The 18,188-nt window shown below is 43.0% G+C and overlaps 1 protein-coding gene across 7 annotated transcripts in view; it reads right to left on the bottom strand.

Annotated features, from left to right (window-relative positions):
* PARD3 (par-3 family cell polarity regulator) overlaps nt 1-18,188 on the bottom strand; it is a 1,362,300-nt gene that overhangs the window by 488,592 nt on the left and 855,520 nt on the right. For all 7 annotated transcript variants that reach the window (XM_078663327.1, XM_078663329.1, XM_078663332.1 and 4 more), the window contains one exon: nt 9,765-10,002. In XM_078663327.1, coding sequence (XP_078519453.1) covers nt 9,765-10,002 — 238 coding nt within the window. The remainder of the gene's footprint in view (nt 1-9,764; nt 10,003-18,188) is intronic.

Raw genomic sequence — 18,188 nt, 5'->3', positions numbered from 1 at the left:
CAGACATTTCTTTTCCTTCTTTTCTCTGGTTATGGTTGCATAAATATAGCTCCTTCTTGTGGCTGTGGACTATATTTGTGGGCACCATTCTGTCTTTCTCCCCTACCCCGTGGGATCTCCAGTGCCAGCGCCACCATAGATGGTACTGTCTATCGGTTATTGATGATGTTTCATTAAATGTATTCCTTTTGAGTCGGTTAGCCCTTATTGTTCGTTTACTGCAGGTTCATTGATGTTGACCTGTACTGCACGTTTGGATGACTATTTACCTAACTATTGTGGTGGGCCTTCCAATGTACAGAGGGATATGTTGTAGACTTGTATTATTACACTGCTTACAGTGTACATATCTATCAACAACCAAACAAAAAATTAAAAATAATAAAGAGCTACTTGGAAGAAAAAAAGAGACCCCCTCAACAGCCATCATTACACACCAATCTTCCCCGCCTTCGTCCCATTCACTACTTGGCATCCCATCCAACCACTACTGTTCCTCTATCTTTGAGCCTCCAAAAGGAAAGTACTCACTATACACCCTCCCCTAAGAAAACACTTCTGCCTCCCTTAGTATAATCTCCTCCTTCACCGATCCACCTCCCATACGGCAAGCTACTCTTGCTAGCCAATAACACCACCTTATTCTTCCTCAACCTTGTACAGTGTCTGCTGGTTTGTAGCTAGGTTATTGCTGAAAAGGTAGCAGGCAAAGAAACATACTTTTGCTATATTTAGTGCTTGGTACTACACATATTAACACCTTTTCTTGGTAATCAGATATCTTTCCCCCTGTTGCTGTCTCAGCTAATCTTTACCAGAAATGACTTATGTTGACACACTTCCAAATCATATAGAACATTCTGCATTAATATGTTTTCGTTTTTAACACCTATCTGATTTTCTGTTGTCAATGTTATGCATTTGTGGTGATAAGTATATGCTCTTAAGAGAAATTACATCTTATTAACTTAAAATGGCACATTCCTCAAAACCTGTGTAGTATATACCTGGGTAATACTACACGGTTCATCAATTTCTTCATACCAGAGATCTTTTCCCCATCTGCCCTAATCATGTCCCCTCCATAAGTTACAGAAGAGTGATCCTGAGGTAATCAGGGGATTCTGTGAAATCAAGGTCTCACTTTCAAAAATGGGGCTCCTCTATGAAGTTGTGAATTAATATTTAGAACAGAGGCAAGAACGAACCTGTGAATAATCTCTCTGTAAGGATGTACATGTGTGCTTGTATTTGACTTCCAAAAAGGAAACTTTGTTAAGCAGTGGCACCCAAATATTAACCACGAAGACATGAATGGTGTCAGTGATAAATCTATCACCCCCTTCATAGATATGTATATAGCGAAGCCACCCTTTTGGAAAACACACACATGGACACACACACGGACACACACACACGCGCGCGAGGGGCAATCTGAATAGCTACACAGACCATAGCCTAATGTTATAAGAACATAAAAGTTCCTCTAAAAACCCTTCATTTCAAGGGATATTATGGTTAATGAAAGAAATAAAAAAAATTAAAACAGTAAATATAATGCAAAACCACAACCCCCACCTACCCTTCTCACTACCCAGCTATAAAAATCTGTTTTTCAGTAATGAAGAGCACTGTAAACAACTAAACAGAAACTCTGAAACCACTTCCCTTACACAGTTTGCGGTTAAGAATCAGAGCCAACATCAACACCAACCCAATGAAGTGGGCAAAACCGTATACAAGAAACATCTGAGGTCACTACTTGCCATGGCTCCAAACACTAGCTGAAAACCGACTATAGGATCCCTACAAAGAGTTACATTCACATGGGAGGGGTGAATATACTGTTGTCACCAGAATGGGAGCCACTGGGAAAACGAACAGCAAGACCAAAGAGACAGAAACACAGTGAAAGAGGAACAGGACCAGATCACAATAGGGTACTACCATCAAGGTATTAAAGATCATAAAATAAAGCCATTACCCAGAACCTTAAATTTAAAAAAAACGTATTTGACATGTATTGCCAATACCAAGAATGCACCTCCCTTTACAGGAACATATTTGAAATCAGTGGCGTAGCAAGGTCAGGTGTTACCCGGTGCGGAACATTTCTTGTCACCCCTGCTTGACAAAATGGCAAAAATATGTGTTTAAAACATATGTTTGCCATTTTGTCACCCCCTCAGTGGTGACACTCGGGGCGGCCCGCACCCACCGTGTCCCCCTTCCTACGCTACTGGTTGAAATACGACCTCTTGGTTCCTCGTTATAGCCACACATAGCCTTTAGAAGGCGGCAACGTTACTGTAGAAGCGAAGACATCAATCAGGACCCTCCTACCAATTGGCCATCATAACATTGATTAGGATGAGAAGGGAATCAGGAAAACCCACTACAAACCACCAGGTAGAAAAGAAAACGTACTCCAGTGGGTTAGGTTGGAGGGGCACAAGATCCCACCCAGGGAAAAACTCCAGGGTGATAACCCACAACCTCCAAACCAACTACCCACACCAAAGTGGTTTGGGGATGATAACTCCTGTGGAAACGTCTGCACGAAGAATCACATCAGCAAACAAAATTCTGCACAAAGCACCAGGAGTTCAAGAAATTGGAGGGCTCTATGCTACACTAATACCCACCAGCATAACTTAAAATCATAACGTGCTGCTGAAGAATGCACCTGAAATCACAGATGCCACAAAAAATTACAACACTTGTGTAGTCATCACGGTCACTGAAATGGCATCTGGCTAAAAACTGCAGCTGTACTGCAATGTGGAATAAAAAGTTATATTTTCCACATGGAAATCCGCATAGCTGTCAAGGTTTCAGATTGCTATGTGTGACATTTTAATCGTTTTAGAGTAATTATGAGTGACATTTCAATGACTACGAGTGACACGGTCTCGCGAGCAAAATTATACAATGTAGATGAGAGAAACAATAATATCAGAAATTGCAAACATTTGAGGAACGAGAAACTAAGTTAACTGCTGCAAAAGGTTAGAAATATAAACGACTTACATTTATCAGACTCTAGCTAAAATTGCAGAAAATAGATAAAGCAACTTGGAAGTGGTTCAAAATGTCATTGCAATCAGCTGAGTGACTCGCAGTCTCACTCAACTGCCGTCAGTGACCTGAGCAGTAATGCAACTGAAAAACAGAGCAGAGACATACTGTATGACTGACAGGGGCACAGGCAAACTCAGAATAAGTCTAGGATGGAGTGCATTTGTTAGAAGGTGTCTGGGTAGGCACATGATTGATATGATCCACAATTTACACATAGAACTGGGTAGGTAAGCTGTCAGCTATGTTTGCACTATCTGTTTTCATTAGTTTAAATAGTTGAAGTTCTCTGCATTTTAAGATGCCCTAATAAATCGAAAGTAATCTGTGGCATTTATTTGGACGACATGAATAAACCTGGCAATAAGACGCTCTAATAAATATTGGTTCGCTATGGGAGTGGGGTTTGCGTTGCTGTGCTAGCTGCCCTGACCCGGGCAGACTAAGTGTTTCTGAGTAGGTGAAAGATCCGCGAGGCCTTCGTGTGCTGCTTCTTATCTCTTTTCCTTTACTTGTGAGGAAGAGAGTGACACTCTGACCAAACAAGGAGGCCCAATGAGGGGGGCTCCTTTACCAAGCAATAGAAGAGCCTTTCAGGTCGCTTCAGAGACCCCCGGCCTCGCCCAAGGCTCCACCGAGGAGAGATAACCGAGATGCGGCGGAAGAGCTGCACGTGGGGGCTCAGTCAGCAGCTCAACTTAGAGCACACAAGCTCTCTCTCCCACACTGACCACGACCAGTCTGAGGTAATAGCAAAGTTTCACTAACCTCACAGAAGAAGGCTCTCCACCTCCAGTCTGTCCAGGCAGCCCCGGTGTCACTGACTTCTCTCCGTCGGCTACAGTAAGATATTGAACTCAGCGGTGGCAGTAATAACAATACCTAGCACGTGGTTGCCCGAGCCGATGCGAGCCCGCGGCCGGTGAAGTAATTATAAGCAGCGCTCTCTCTAACAATGATTACATGCTGCGTCGCCCGCAAACTATCCAGCCGCATTGAGCTCCCAAAATAAACTGCGGGTGCTTCCGCAGTGACGTCCCTCCGCGATGACATCAGCCTGCCAGTAAGAGCTGAGCAGCGGCAGTTAGATTCAATCACGATAGATTGTAGCAGCTGAACTAAAGCTTAAGCTGCCTGCAGCCTTAGCTTAGCTGAACCCCAAGCCTGCTGGAGCAGCGCACTTAAGCCACAGCGGCGTGCTGCCACAGACTCTCAGTTTTAGTCAGGCTTGACAGTGAAAGCTGGCACACACAGCATAGGCGTGACAATACATTTCAGTGCGGTAATGCGGAGTACACTGGAATGCGTTAGTCTAATGCCTGATGCATGATACTTGGCAGGACTGGTCACCCAGGCACTAGTCAGCAGCAGACTGGACTACGGCAAAGCACTCTACGCAGGAGCCCCGTCCAAACTCCTGAAACGTCTCCAACGCATTCAGTTAGCCTCTGCCCGCCTGATCCTCGACATCTCCCGCCGCAGCCACATCACACCCCACCTGAAAGACCTGCACTGGCTCCCCATCAACAAGAGGATAACCTTCAAGCTCCTCACCCATGCACACAAAGCACTCCACGACACCGGACCAGCGTACCTCAACAGCCGACTGGGCCTCTACACCCCCGCCCGCCAGCTCCGCTCCGGTGATGGATTAAACTCAGATCTGTTGACTGGGTGTGAGTGTTTGATTGGTTCAGATGCTCAGTCCATCACCACCCCCTTTTGTACCGCTTTGTTCACCATAAGTTGGCAGGGAGCAGGGTATGCACAGACGTGAGTCCCTTGCTCACTTTGCCACTGGATTCAAGCAAGCCTGGCTGAAGACGGCTGAAATGCCAGAAACCGGTCCTAGGAAGCTTGTTTCGGTCCAGGGAAGGCATGGCTTGGCAGTTCAGGTTGGACTTTTCCCATGAGGCACAGGGTCAGACTGATTTGCATATGGCCATGTCTGAAATGGGGTGGGAGAGTGGGTTAAAGAACGGTGATGGATTAAACCCAGATCTGTTGACTGGGTGTGAGTGTTTGATTGGTTCAGATGCTCCGTCCATCACCACCTCCTTTTGTACTGCTTTGTTCGCCATAAGTTGGCAGGGTATGCTCAGATGTTAGTCCCTTGCTCACTTTGCCACTGGATTCAAGCAAGCCTGGCTGAAGACGGCTGAAGTGCCAGAAACCGGTCCTAAGAAGCTTGTTTCCGGTCCAGGGAAGGCATGGCTTGGCAGTTCGGGCTGGACTGTTCCCATGAGGCACAGGGTCAGACTGATTTGCATATGGCCATGTCTGAACTGGGGTGGCAGAGTGGGCTAAAGAACGGTGATGGATAAAACCCAGATTTGTTGACTGGCTGTGAGTGTTTGATTGGTTCAGATGCTCCGTCCATCACCACCCCCTTTTGGACTACGCCCTCGCCACCGTCCCCCGCTTCCGAAGAGTGACCGCCGGCGGCAGATCATTCTCCCACCTCGCCGCCAAGACGTGGAACACCCTCCTCATCCACCTACGGCAGCCCGAAGACCTCCTAACCTTCAGGAGACTCCTCAAGACGTGGCTCTTCGATCAGTAGAAGCTCCCCCCCCCCCCCAGCGCTTTGAGATCCTCACGGGTATATAGTGCGCTTTACAAATGCTATGATTGATTGATTGACTGGAAATGTCATTGCAGTGTTGTAAGTTCTGCTTATGTAAACAGGTTTACAAAGTTTTAGGAAACAAGGAAAAAAGCCTTCACAACATTGTGCGGTTCAAGGTTGCCATTAGAAAAGATGAAAAGAAATTCAGCGAACTAGAAAACCATTTTAAAGTGTGGGTTATAACTATACATGATGCAAGAAATTCTATGCCGACAACACAACAATGTGAAGGAGCACTTGTTATGAGCAACGATGTGAAAACAAGCACAGGTAAGAAAAAAGTCAAATAGGTATTAGACTCTCCTCCATGTGACCCCGTGTGTAAAATATGCAGCAAAATCGTGAACTAAATGACTCGAATAACAGTGGCCATCTCCCGAGATAAAGAAACAATGTATGTTTATGATGCACCATTCTCTAGAAGAGCTAAAGCTGAAAACATGTATTTTGTTTTGTTCTGTAAAAATTGGGAAAAATAAAGTCAACTGCTCCATTTGAAGGAACGAGGAGGTGCAAACATTAGGAATCGGGCACTCTTGCTTCAAGGGGCAAGGCTGCATGTGTTTTTAAAAAATCTTTTAAAAGTAATTTCTTTTCCTCAAACCTACGACAAATTGGCTAATGTAATCAGAAAATAATTGCCCGATAAGATCAGCAGCAAACATGCACTTGAGAGGCCTTAAAAACAACTCAGTCAGTGAGTGATATCATTCTTTCTGATCTATGTGTAGGCAAATGCAAAAGTGATAAATATATCCAATATTCCCTAAATGGGTCAAAGGATATGTCTAGAACCAGGAATATATTAACATTATTACGTTTCTGCTAATAAATTCAAACCACAAATGTAGATCCACACAAAAGCAGCATTGGCAAAGCCTGCAGGGCTGATGCTTGCACTCGAGTGCTGTAAACGTAATAAACATAAATGCCATCTGCTGGCCAAAACACTTAAACAACAAGTACTGGCAGAGCCAACAGGTCTAACTTTGGCTGCCAGCCTTTTGGCTTTGTTAATCGTTTTTTTTGTGTATTACAGTTTTTGCACAACTTTATTATTTAAGAAGTTGCCAGGCCCTCAATCTAAAAATAAAAACATTACTTTGGTCCCAAAAAACATGCTCTTGCAGTAATCCCTGGTACTCAAGGAATATACTGTTTGGATGTGCTTCTAGTAAAAGGGCAAAATGCAGTCAGTCACAGTGCTGAGAAGTGGGCTGACAAACGACCATAAGCTGCATGGGGTGGGATAAAAAAGTGAATGACACTAACACAGGCCTATGGATGTAAGGGGGTGGACTGAAAGATCATACAAGTAATTTTATTGTACACATAATTTTAGAAGAAGATCAAAAGGTCTTGGCAAACGCCAGACCTAAAAGGATTGCTTGGTGTACGCCGTGCATGGATTAGATAAAGAATTAAAAGTGTGATAATAGTGTCTCATTTTCAGATGCAAATCTGATCCTCATGCATTCAAATGTAGGTGGAAAGATTCGCCCAAACAGCCTACAGAAAGAAGGGGAGACTAAAACACTCCTGTAGGCTGATCCAAGATGCAAAAGACGATGCCTCGAGTAAACGACTGACGTTTTCTGAGAATTTAGTGTGGGAAGGAGGTTGAACCAAAGCCCCTTGCAGCATATATCAAATACAATACAAATGCCACCACTCAGATTGCTTTCATATTTCACTATAATTATTCACCACTAATCCTTTATGGGTTCCGGAGTAGCGTGCTACTCGCGAAAAAGCGCTTCTATGCTTCGTCAGGGGTAGTAAGCGCTATATAAATGCAATTAAAATACAATGAACCGAGCACGCATCATTAAACGCCATAGCGAAAAAGGTATGATCTATAGACCCACCAACCACTTTTTCCTAAGCACAGACAATATGCAAATAAAAGGATGGTGAGGCGATGCAATAATAAACTTTTCAAAAATGAATGTAGAGTCACGCAAATAACTGGTCTACCTTCTATAAAAATGACATGCCGGCAGGAGCATTTAGAAAGTGCATGCCTTGGAGTCTTCGACAAATCTTAAGGAGGAAATCTTGGGGGAAATGATTCCGCACTGATGAGGGCGAGAAGTAACCTATGATCCCCAATGGGAGTAAACGCCTTACACAGCAATTTAATGAAGATCTCAGGACACATCTTTTACGTTTTAATTGAGGGAAGCATTCTATTTTTATGCATAATAAAGACGCCAGTTTATGAGCTGTCAGTTTGCATGAACGCTATAAAATGCCCCCTGGCTAAACGGAGATCTTGAAATAAAGTGTCATTTACAGCAGACACATCCCTGAAGCATTCTTGGCACTGCAACATAATGATGAAAGATTGTGTGTCTGAAAGGACACAAACACCGAAGAGAAAAAAAAAGAAATCAAATTGGCAAGAATTAATAAATGATATGAATCACACTTATTTCATGTAAGGGTTTTCTCACTGCCTCCAACGAGGTTCACTTTCCATGCAATTGCCTCCAGTAACATGAATATCCAAAGTAAGACAGGCAGCCAAAAACAGGGCAAACGTGTTTTAAAAAAACATTTTATTTTAAATTTAGTCAGAAGAGATCACTCTATAAAAGAGACTGACTGGAAGGAGAAAAAAAGTGCCCCATAGTCTAGCAGTGTCTGTATGATTTAACTTACTGTAGCTTAAATACATTCACAGACTCTATTACACTCCACGACAGGCTGTGGGAGATGAGAAGGAGCTCCTGCCCTTATGCACCAGGATTCCATAAGGCATGGTCATGTACCAGGATTCAGTGATACCGGTGTGATGTACATAGCACGTTAGCATAAGCAACTTGAAGGCCTGTTTAGCAGGACCTCAAAATTGCGCTTTTAAGCCAAATGGGGTGGTCAGCGGGGCATGTGAATGGTGGCAGCAACAGGCGTTCTTGCAGCAAAGAGAGGCCTAGAGTAATACTGGAGATCCAGGGAGGCACCCACATTAGATGAATGCATCAGGGGAATGGACACCTGTGCCAGAGCTGAGGAATTCATCTGCAAGGCCAGAGGGTGCACACAGAACCATGTGAAGCTATGGCACTAGTGGTAAGAACAAGTGGCGGCCCGTGCAGGTAAGTGTGGTAGGGCGGGTGGAAGTCGACATATGACAGGATAGTGAACATAAAATAAATACATTGAAAAAACACTTACCTTGCGGTCGCCGCATCGCCGACTCAGCGATGTGGAGAGCGCAAGGTAAGTGGTTTTATTTATTTTATGTTCACTATCCCGTCTATTGTCAAACTCCACCCGCCTGCCCCACCGAGCTTACCCGCATGGACAGCGACTGGTTAGAGCATTTCCGAACTTTGCCTCACGTTGATCACACTTATGACATTCTCCACCATTGTCCTCAAGGTGATCTGTGGGTTCTTTTGCATTTGCATTGTATATACAACCTGCAGGGGTGCAGTCCATGTGTGTGTTTGTCTAAATCCCAAATAAAAAGATGTAAAAGAAGGGTTTGCAAAGAGGGACAGGTAAGTGTTTCATAGTGTTGTTAAACAAATGAAAGGACAGTACGTGACATGACAACCACCGATTAACTCTATTGAAGCATCTGCTTCCCACTGGATAAATTCACTCAGTGTTTAGTAACAGGGCGTTCTACCGACAAAGAAACCATTAAAAAAAATGTATCCTTACTCAAAAGAGCATGTTAAATATTGATAACCTTCAATCCCACAAACAAATACTAGTGATTACCATTCCATGTGTTTGAAATGAACCTAATGAGAGCGACAGTTAACTCGGTGTAGTAAGTGGGCGTTTCACAAGAAGGCTCTGTTTAATGCTTGGAGAAGATGGCCGATGAAAAATGTACTAATAAATATAAGACATAATTTTTACTAGAATTAGAGATTTTTTTAAAAAACTGAAATAAATTGAATAACCAACATGCCGCGAGACAATACAAACGATGCTTCTGCTTGCATTTCATACCATGTGGTAAACAGTAAGCAGTGTAGAAAATATATACCACTCTACTAGTGTGCAAGAATATTTGGTTTGTTCCACAAAAACCTACCTGAACATGTCTCCCAAACCTTTCAGCATTCCTCCCTTCTTGGCTTTGTTTTTATCCTTCTCTTTGTCCCGATCTTTTTTCTTTTCCTTTGAGGCCTTGTCCTTTTTTCGGTCCCCTCTGTCCTCCCTCTCTTGACCGGAGCCATTCACTTGCCTTTCCAGTGAGTTGGACGGCTGGTCACTGGCTGTGGATGTGGACTCCCGGCCCGATCGAGAGCCTTCCTCCGTGTCTTCTTCCACTAAAAGATCAGGGAAATTAAAAAGAGGTTTATGCCCGATTTAAATACAGAAGTTATCCAAATGATACATCTTCCCATTTGAGGGCTAAGGAGCCTCAGTCCTAGGCACATGCAAAGATCCATCTGATGGGAAAACTTTATGGCATTTTGTCCAAACAAAGATCACAAATTAATTTTCAATCGAGAATAAAAGTAGTAGTCCCAATGATAACACAATAAAATTGTTTGTACCTGTAATTAGACACAAGGGCCCGTACCATAGAGAGGGCACACTGTTCCTACCGCAAATCATCTGTAACTAGGTGTGCCATGCAGAAACCAGGACAATATGGTACATAATTTGCTACCCCCCCCACCCCCCCCTGGGTAGAGGCAACTCATGCTGTCCTGGGAGCAGTGCATTATTGAAAAGCACACTGGCTGTTTGAAGCCACTGGTATGTCTTTCTCTGTGCAGGTGGTAGCGCAGTCCGCTTAACAAAGGGGTACAGAGGCCCCCCCCTTGCAAGCGGGTGCAATGAGTGCCGGTACCTGCTTGCAATGGGTAGGTCACATCCAGTGGCACACAGATAGTGCACATCCCGACGGCCTCTTTGCCTGTTTATTTATTTAAAGAGATTTATTTAGCGCTGGCTAGACCCGAAGGTATCAGAGCGCTTTACATAAGGTTCCACAAAATTGCACAGTACATTAGATTCGGGTAACATCAGTTGCTAGAAATATATTTCAAGAGCATGGATGCGAAGGGTAAGGGGGCAAGGAAGGTGGGGTAGGGGAAGGTAGGACAGGGAGACGAAGGAATATCTGTGTCCATAATGCTGTGCTGGTGTAGAGGTAAAGTGTTTCCCTCATTTGCATGGGGCCAAGCCCTTATGACAATAAGGGAACACAACTTTAGGATAGTGCTGGCACTACATGTGTGCAGGGCTATCTGTATTGCCGGCGGGGCCATACAAGTGTTTACAGCTCCTTCAACAACACCACTGTGAGATGGGGGTACAGACAATAGGAAACACCCAAGATGCCACCAGGGCAATTTATGTTAGACAATCCTGAATGGAGTTCTTAAATGAGTACATAATGCAAAATAAAGAAGAGACCAACATGCGGTATACACCACTCTCACTATTCCAAGGACACCCAAGAAATAGAACTGAAAGCTGGAAAGAGTCACTACCATTAAAGTTAATGCATAGACTTTGCCATTTGGCTATCTCGATCCAAAGGACCTGCACTACAAAAATATCACTCCTCATAGATAGATTTAATCCAACTCCCGAGAGCTTTCCTCACTGGTGAGTAAGCACCTTTTATGAATAATAAATGCCCTATGTTCATCCATCCCAAACTTGCTCAAGCTCTCTGAAACAGAAGACCCAGTCTTATCACGTTTTTATGGTCACCATGTTGTCTACAGTTACCTCCTTACAGATGGCGTTACTGCTTTGTCATTGGTAGGGCCAATACCGAGGCTTTAGATAAGTTAGCAGTTCAACCATTTTGAAGTGAATTGGTCTTTGTTTTGGTGAGCACGGTCTGTATTTTCAAACATTGTAGCAATTTTCATTGAAATTCATCCTATATCCCCTAAAAAGAAGTAAGTCCTCACAAATGCATAACCCTGAGAGATTCTCCCATGTCAAAGGAAAGAGGTCGATGGTGAGATGGAAAAACATGGAAAGAGTTGAATCACCCATAATTCTTAGCCTTTTGCCCATCCAGACACCTGCTTCTATAACTCCAAAATTGCCAATGTTGAATCCGTTGACTCAAGATTCAATATTCAGCTTTGAATGTAACCCTTCTGGTAACTTTCGGCATTGTCAAATGCACATTGTTCCTGCAGAAAAGGATTTTTGCCAAAAACAACTAGGTTCCTGAAACTGCTGGCTATGCTGTGCAATGTATTCTTCGGTTACAGTCCACAAACTCCATACATAAAGCCAATCCTTACCAGAAGCTGGCAATATTGTTCGGAAAGCATGACGTAAGTAAAACTTAATCAATACTTCTAGCATAAGCCCTTGCACTGGACAAGTACTGGCTTAGCGACCCAATCACAAAGGGTGACCATGTGGCAAACTGTTGCATGATACCACGCTTCAGTTACAAAGCTTTCCTTCAGAAGTTATTTATAGTGGAAAGCACTGGTTTGGAAATGCAAGTCAAGGACTGGAAACATGTTGCCTCCTTCATAGAGCCATACAGGCCCAACAGCAATGGCCTCAAAACTATCCTCACTTTAAAGAACATGATTTATGGCAACTCCTTGGCTGAATAGGATTAAGGTAATAGGAAACTTCATCCTACTCTGAGAGAAGCAATAGTGTTTTTAATGCCCAAACCTAATAGGGAACCCCTAAAAACAAATCTTCATATTGACCACTATCAACGCTAATTTTGGACTACAAAATTGTTGGGAATCACCAAAAGAGTTCTAACAGTATTGACTTCCTTAGTGCACCCTGGCCAGAATGGTTTTGTTTCCAGCTCATAGTATTTTTATCCAACCCAGACATTTATCACACCTGATCAGAGGTTTGTCTCCCGATGGACCAGTGGCTTCTGCAGCCTCTATCGATGTGGAAAAGGCTTTTGATACACCGAACTGGGCTTGCCTCTATTCAAGTGCTATAGGTCATGAATTCTGGATCAAAACTCATAATTTGTACACAAACGCGCTAACACCATTCGACATGTGTAGTGTGATTTTTCCCCAATACGGTGTAATTTGCAGCACAAGACAGGGTTTCTCGTGACAGACTGAAGGAGTGAAGCAGGTAGGGACTGTAGCAGGACTGGGTGCAAGCATGTTGGAGGAAAAATCAAGTCGTATGGGAAGGCACAGCGGCAGGATGTTTGATGTAAATGTGATGCTATTTTGACTACTGCTTTGCCTCCCCTTAACAACCGCAGCGCTGACCTAAACATTAAAATAGATGTTGTATTTTTGTTTTGTTTTCTGGAAGACAAAAAAATTTAATTTCCTTTCTTAAAACACAAGATTTTCCCAGACCTCATGCCAATGACCTCACCAGTGACAAGGGTTTATCACTGTTTCTCTAAACAAACGTTTTTGGACTCGTTTTTAAGAAATTCCCATTCCCTACGATCAACACAGAAGCCACACAATTAATCAATGATCGCAATAAAGTATCTACACTTTTTTACAAGCTGTATTGATCGCCTATTATAGTGATGTAAAACGTTCAGGAGAGATGCAATACCAGTTCTGGAATATTGAGGGACATGGCTTTTCCAGGTAGTGTTCGATACCAGGAGGTATGGTCTTGTGGCATCGCAGTATGGACTTGGATCCTGGAGACTGGCGTTCTAAGCCTAGCCTAAGGACTTTACAAAAATATATTTGTTTCTGATCAAACAGAATTACTCACTGTGCCTCAAACAGCCAATATAACAAACAAATCTATAGTGTATTGTCTTAGTAGCCAAAATCTATTCTTACTCGTGAGGTAACATCGAAGAAAATCCCCAAAATGTCAGAATGGGATTGCAGCAAAAAGCTGTGATATAAAAACCCTTCTGTGGGTGCTGTGGTTGGGAAAGGTTTAATTTGAGAGGATGGACTTTAGGGACCTGGAGTGTTTGATAAATCTGCCTGATTCCTCGTGATTCTAGTATCAGGACATTTCCCCTCTCAGGGGGCATCCACTTCCCGCAAGGAGGATCCCCACAGACACGTGTGGCAGTACCGCCTGCTCCAACATTCAGCCATATGATTGGTGGATCAATGGCAGAAGTGCTGTGAAACACATAATTGGGACAATACTGTGCAGCACACAGATTTCAACATATATACAATTTAAGGTATTGGGAGCTAAAGTGATTTTATCAAATGATTTTGATCAAGTGCTTAAACTAAAATTAGAACCCAGTTCATCAGGACAAAAGATAAAGACTAAGCTACTAATCAAGTCTACTCTTTGAAATCTTATGAGCAACCTAGCCTCAGCTCAGCCATACAAACCAGTCTTTTCTATGCAGAGCACCTCAGGTTGGAGATGTTCCTGCTTCCAACAAAAATGCTCTAAGCAGGGCACAAGTCCTAAAAAAAGAAGTGGGGAGACGCTGTCACCGAAGTGACGTCAGGACAGGAAGGGACGTCACGAAAGGTGCCGAGCTCCTCGTCCCAGAGAGGCCAAAGAGTGAAGTCCAGCTGTTTGGCAGGGGGGACGGTGTTCCCCCGGTAGAATAAGTGGGGGGACGCCGTCCACCCGCGTGGTAGCCCGACTCGAGCCCTGGCTCTAAGCAAAGCACTTCACAGCTCCTGTGAGCAAGTTCTGCAGTATAAGAAATAAAAAAAACATGCCGGATGGGCAGGATCCTTCTAGGCCAACAAAGAAAGAAATAATCTCAGCACAGAGCAATGCAACTCTTACAGTAGTTCAACTTCAATGTGCCACACAAAAGATACAAGGTTCAGCCGTGAAAACAAAGACAAAACGAAGGTATCTGCTTGAACAACCAAAATTAGTTTATACTTGGAAAAGAAGTGAAGCATCTGCAACTGTGCTCATGGTTTACAAAATGTGCAAAAAACTTCAGACAGGCCATCGATCCACTGGTACGCAGTAGAATAGTCTGCAAACTTGCACATGATAGCTCTGTGACAACACATGGAGATGCGGCATTAACTTACCTATTGAGGGAAAGGGGCATCATGATATTAGCTGGGAAATTACTATACTTAAAAAAAAAAAACAGTTGGGGAATATATATATAATGGCGACAGCACTCGAATAAAACCTGCATCTACTACTTTGTGGTCCGTGTCTGTTCTTGCCCACGTCTGGGGAAGCGGCAGCGTGTGGGGAACGGAGTGTGTGTATATATATATATGTGTATATATATATATGTGTATATATATATATGTGTATATATATATATATATATATATATATATATATATATATATATATATTCCACAAATCCCTTTGACAAAGGGAATGAGTCAGCACTCACGAAGAATTTCCTTTCCCAATTCTTTTATTTTCGTTTGTCAAAACTCCAGCATTAATCAAGTACAAACCAACGCGTTTCGTATCTTACCACATGAGAGGGGTGGAGATCAGGAAAAACAATTGAGATGTAGAGAATCGAGACAAATCCTGAATTTTCGAACAATGACCCCTTGGGGATTAAATCAGAGCGAAGAACTTTATGTACATTTATAAAATGTTGATAGAAAGTGGTGTCTGAGTTTAAGACGATTCTTTGTAATATACAAAATGAGAATGCTATAGAAACAAAAGACAAAAACAAGTTTAAATGTAGTTGTGGATCAAACAAAAAATATGTTTCACAGTGGAAATTTGATATGGTTCATATAACAAAATTGGGTGGAATAAGTGATCTTATACATATTGCAGTGGAAACAGGGAGATGACCATACTTATATTTGAATATTAGGTCAAGGGGTTGTCATGTATTCCTATAGGTTCTGAATCGATCCCCCTATTCCTGACCCTATTCTAGTTAAACAAACCAACAAGTTAACTAGCAGTCAGCCCATGAGGCAGAAAACCCCCATGATGCAGATACCGTTATCTGACGCAGTCACACTACGGCACAGGAACGTGTTATCTGATTAGGTCATAACGCTTGCGATCTAATTAGACAAGCGATATTCCTCCAGCCCCTGATAAGGCATACGGAGTTCTCATAACAAATCAAACCTATGACAACCTGGGCAAAACCCTGCGGCCATTGTTTTGATTTCACCGAGAACTTTAGTAAAAGAATGTGCTAACGAGCAAATCGTATGACATCTTTATTGACGTATCTATGTCCATCCTTACGTCAATCTCGGCACCTTAAAGGTATAAATATTACCGATCTTGCCATATGCAAACACACGCGTGGTGACGAGACGGAGCAGCCATACTTGCCGAAGCCAAGAGCAGAGCAGACCCCGCTGGCAGCAGCCCCGCCTTCCTGACGCGCTGAGAGAAGCTGCTTTCTCCTGCCGAGAATCCAGCACCGGCGTTTCCGGGTAGCCCTCGCAGGCAGCCTGGAATATCGAGACCAGAGAGAGAGATACCATTCCTCATTCATCCTAACTTCCAGGTACAGAACTGAATAACCCCTCACAGAGAATTCTTTAGTTATTCACTTGGCAAAAACAAACTTAACTCAAACTGTAACTATCTATTCCCGCCCTCGTATTAGACTTAGGTCAGGTACACGGGGTAGGCGTATCTAGAAACACCAGTTGAGTACGTTTAGTCAAATGTATATGTGTATGTAATATATTTTATTCATTTTAAACATCTTATGGCTTAGAAACCATATCAATGTTTTTACAGTATTATTTTATACTGCTGCTCTTAATGTATGCACTTTACTTAACTATAAGTATTGCAATAATATCGATCCATTTCTCTTGTATGAGAAAAGAGACTGATCAATAAATAACACCTTTTTATTGAACACGCCCGTCTCTTCCTTTTCTCTACATTCTGATGAGACTAAGAATGCACGTACTGACTGAGTAAAATAATTTGCCTTTTGTTCACACGACTCTCGAGATTGACTCTTAATTAGGGGAGAGCAAAGTTGTCATGTTCTATGGTTGTCAGAAACTAAATCCCTTCTTGTCTAATCAGGGAAGTTAAGTCCTCCTTGAACATTCGAGAAAGTTTCTAGTGAACTCTGAGCTAAGCTGGCAAACCCAAAACTTTAAGTCTAGTATCGACAGTAGTAGACCTAGTTAACGTCTGGCCTAGGCCTTTACTGCTGTAGGTATTATTCCAATGCGCAGAGCCTATTGGGAAGATAGGAACTACACTACATGGCGCCCAACGCGTTTGGAAAGGGCGATAAAACTAACGTAAGACATTTAGAGTAACTCAGTCGTGCTTTCTCACTCAGACCCCTTTTCCCAAATACTCCAAAGACGTCTGGAGTGGGTGAAAGGTTATATCCGCCAGACCTCGCAGGAGGGAACTCCTATGTATGGTTCTTGGTATAGTCAACGTTGAAGGATAAACAGTTCCAAAATATTGTGCATCTAATCTTTGTTTCCATAAGAAACCTGATCTGCAAACAAACAAAATAACCATCCTGTCGGTAAAATGGCAGACAGTGATGAAGAAAGGGAGGCAGTTAGATTAGCAGCTGACATAGCAGAAGCTGATACTGCACTACAAAATGCAGACCCGGAGATAATACTCATCCCGGTCATTAAAAGAAAATCTATAACCTTAAAACTTATAGAAAATGGACTGACACCTAGAGGTGGTACAGTCATATTCGTAATTGAGGCACACGAATATCGGCAGACAGAGGTATACTATTCATGGATACATTTTCCAGCAGCAAATGCTGTAACAAAGTACTTCCACTATTACAAAATAGAGGAACCTCCTAATGAGTACACTCCTTTCGAGGAGGTGGAAGTACCACTCAAATTCCAAGAGCATTTGCTCTTATTTGATGGCGCCCTAAAACATAACAATCACATCACCAGGCTCGGTCCTTTAGGTAGACCAGGAGCAACGTGGCCGGTCCTGGCCGGATACACACCACATCCAGACATCGATGGGATGTCTGCACCAAACCTTTTAACACAGCTAAAACAATTAATAAAAATTCATAGACAATTAGTTCAGTATGTGATGCGGACTTCAACAATTCAGCCAGCGATTAAACTTCCACAGCTGACCCCTCACCAGGGGAACACAAATAAAATTACACCACAGAACATCCAATCCTGCCTAGGTAAAGTACCGGCTAAACGGGAACAAATACCATTCTGGTTGGCACAGAAAATTACCCAAATAGAGGCGGTGTTTCCTGACACCACCCCGCTAGAAAAACACAGGATTCTGACTATCTGTCTCCCAATGGGAATCGCACCACACATAGAGGACTGTGACACTTGGGGTACAGTCTTTGCTTCCATCTACACAAAAACGCACGGTGTTCCATCCATTTCGGTGATACCAGATGTGCTAAAACAAATTCAAGACGAATACGGTCCAGAACCTGCTTTAACTCTTGGTATGAAATTACTGAAAGACTTCAAGCAGGTCTCGGCTATATTATTAGCCAACATAAAAGGTGAAGCAGCAAACGTGGCGATCCGCCAGAGGTTAAAAGAGACAGATATAGCAGACCAACCAGCTGAAATTGCCAGAATCATAGAAAAATCCTATGAGGAACTAG

Source organism: Lissotriton helveticus, chromosome 10 (genome assembly GCF_964261635.1).
Source record: "Lissotriton helveticus chromosome 10, aLisHel1.1, whole genome shotgun sequence".
NCBI classification, from domain to species: Eukaryota; Metazoa; Chordata; class Amphibia; order Caudata; family Salamandridae; genus Lissotriton; species Lissotriton helveticus.
Note: the sequence above shows the minus strand (reverse complement) of the source record. Positions and strands in the feature narration are given on the sequence as shown.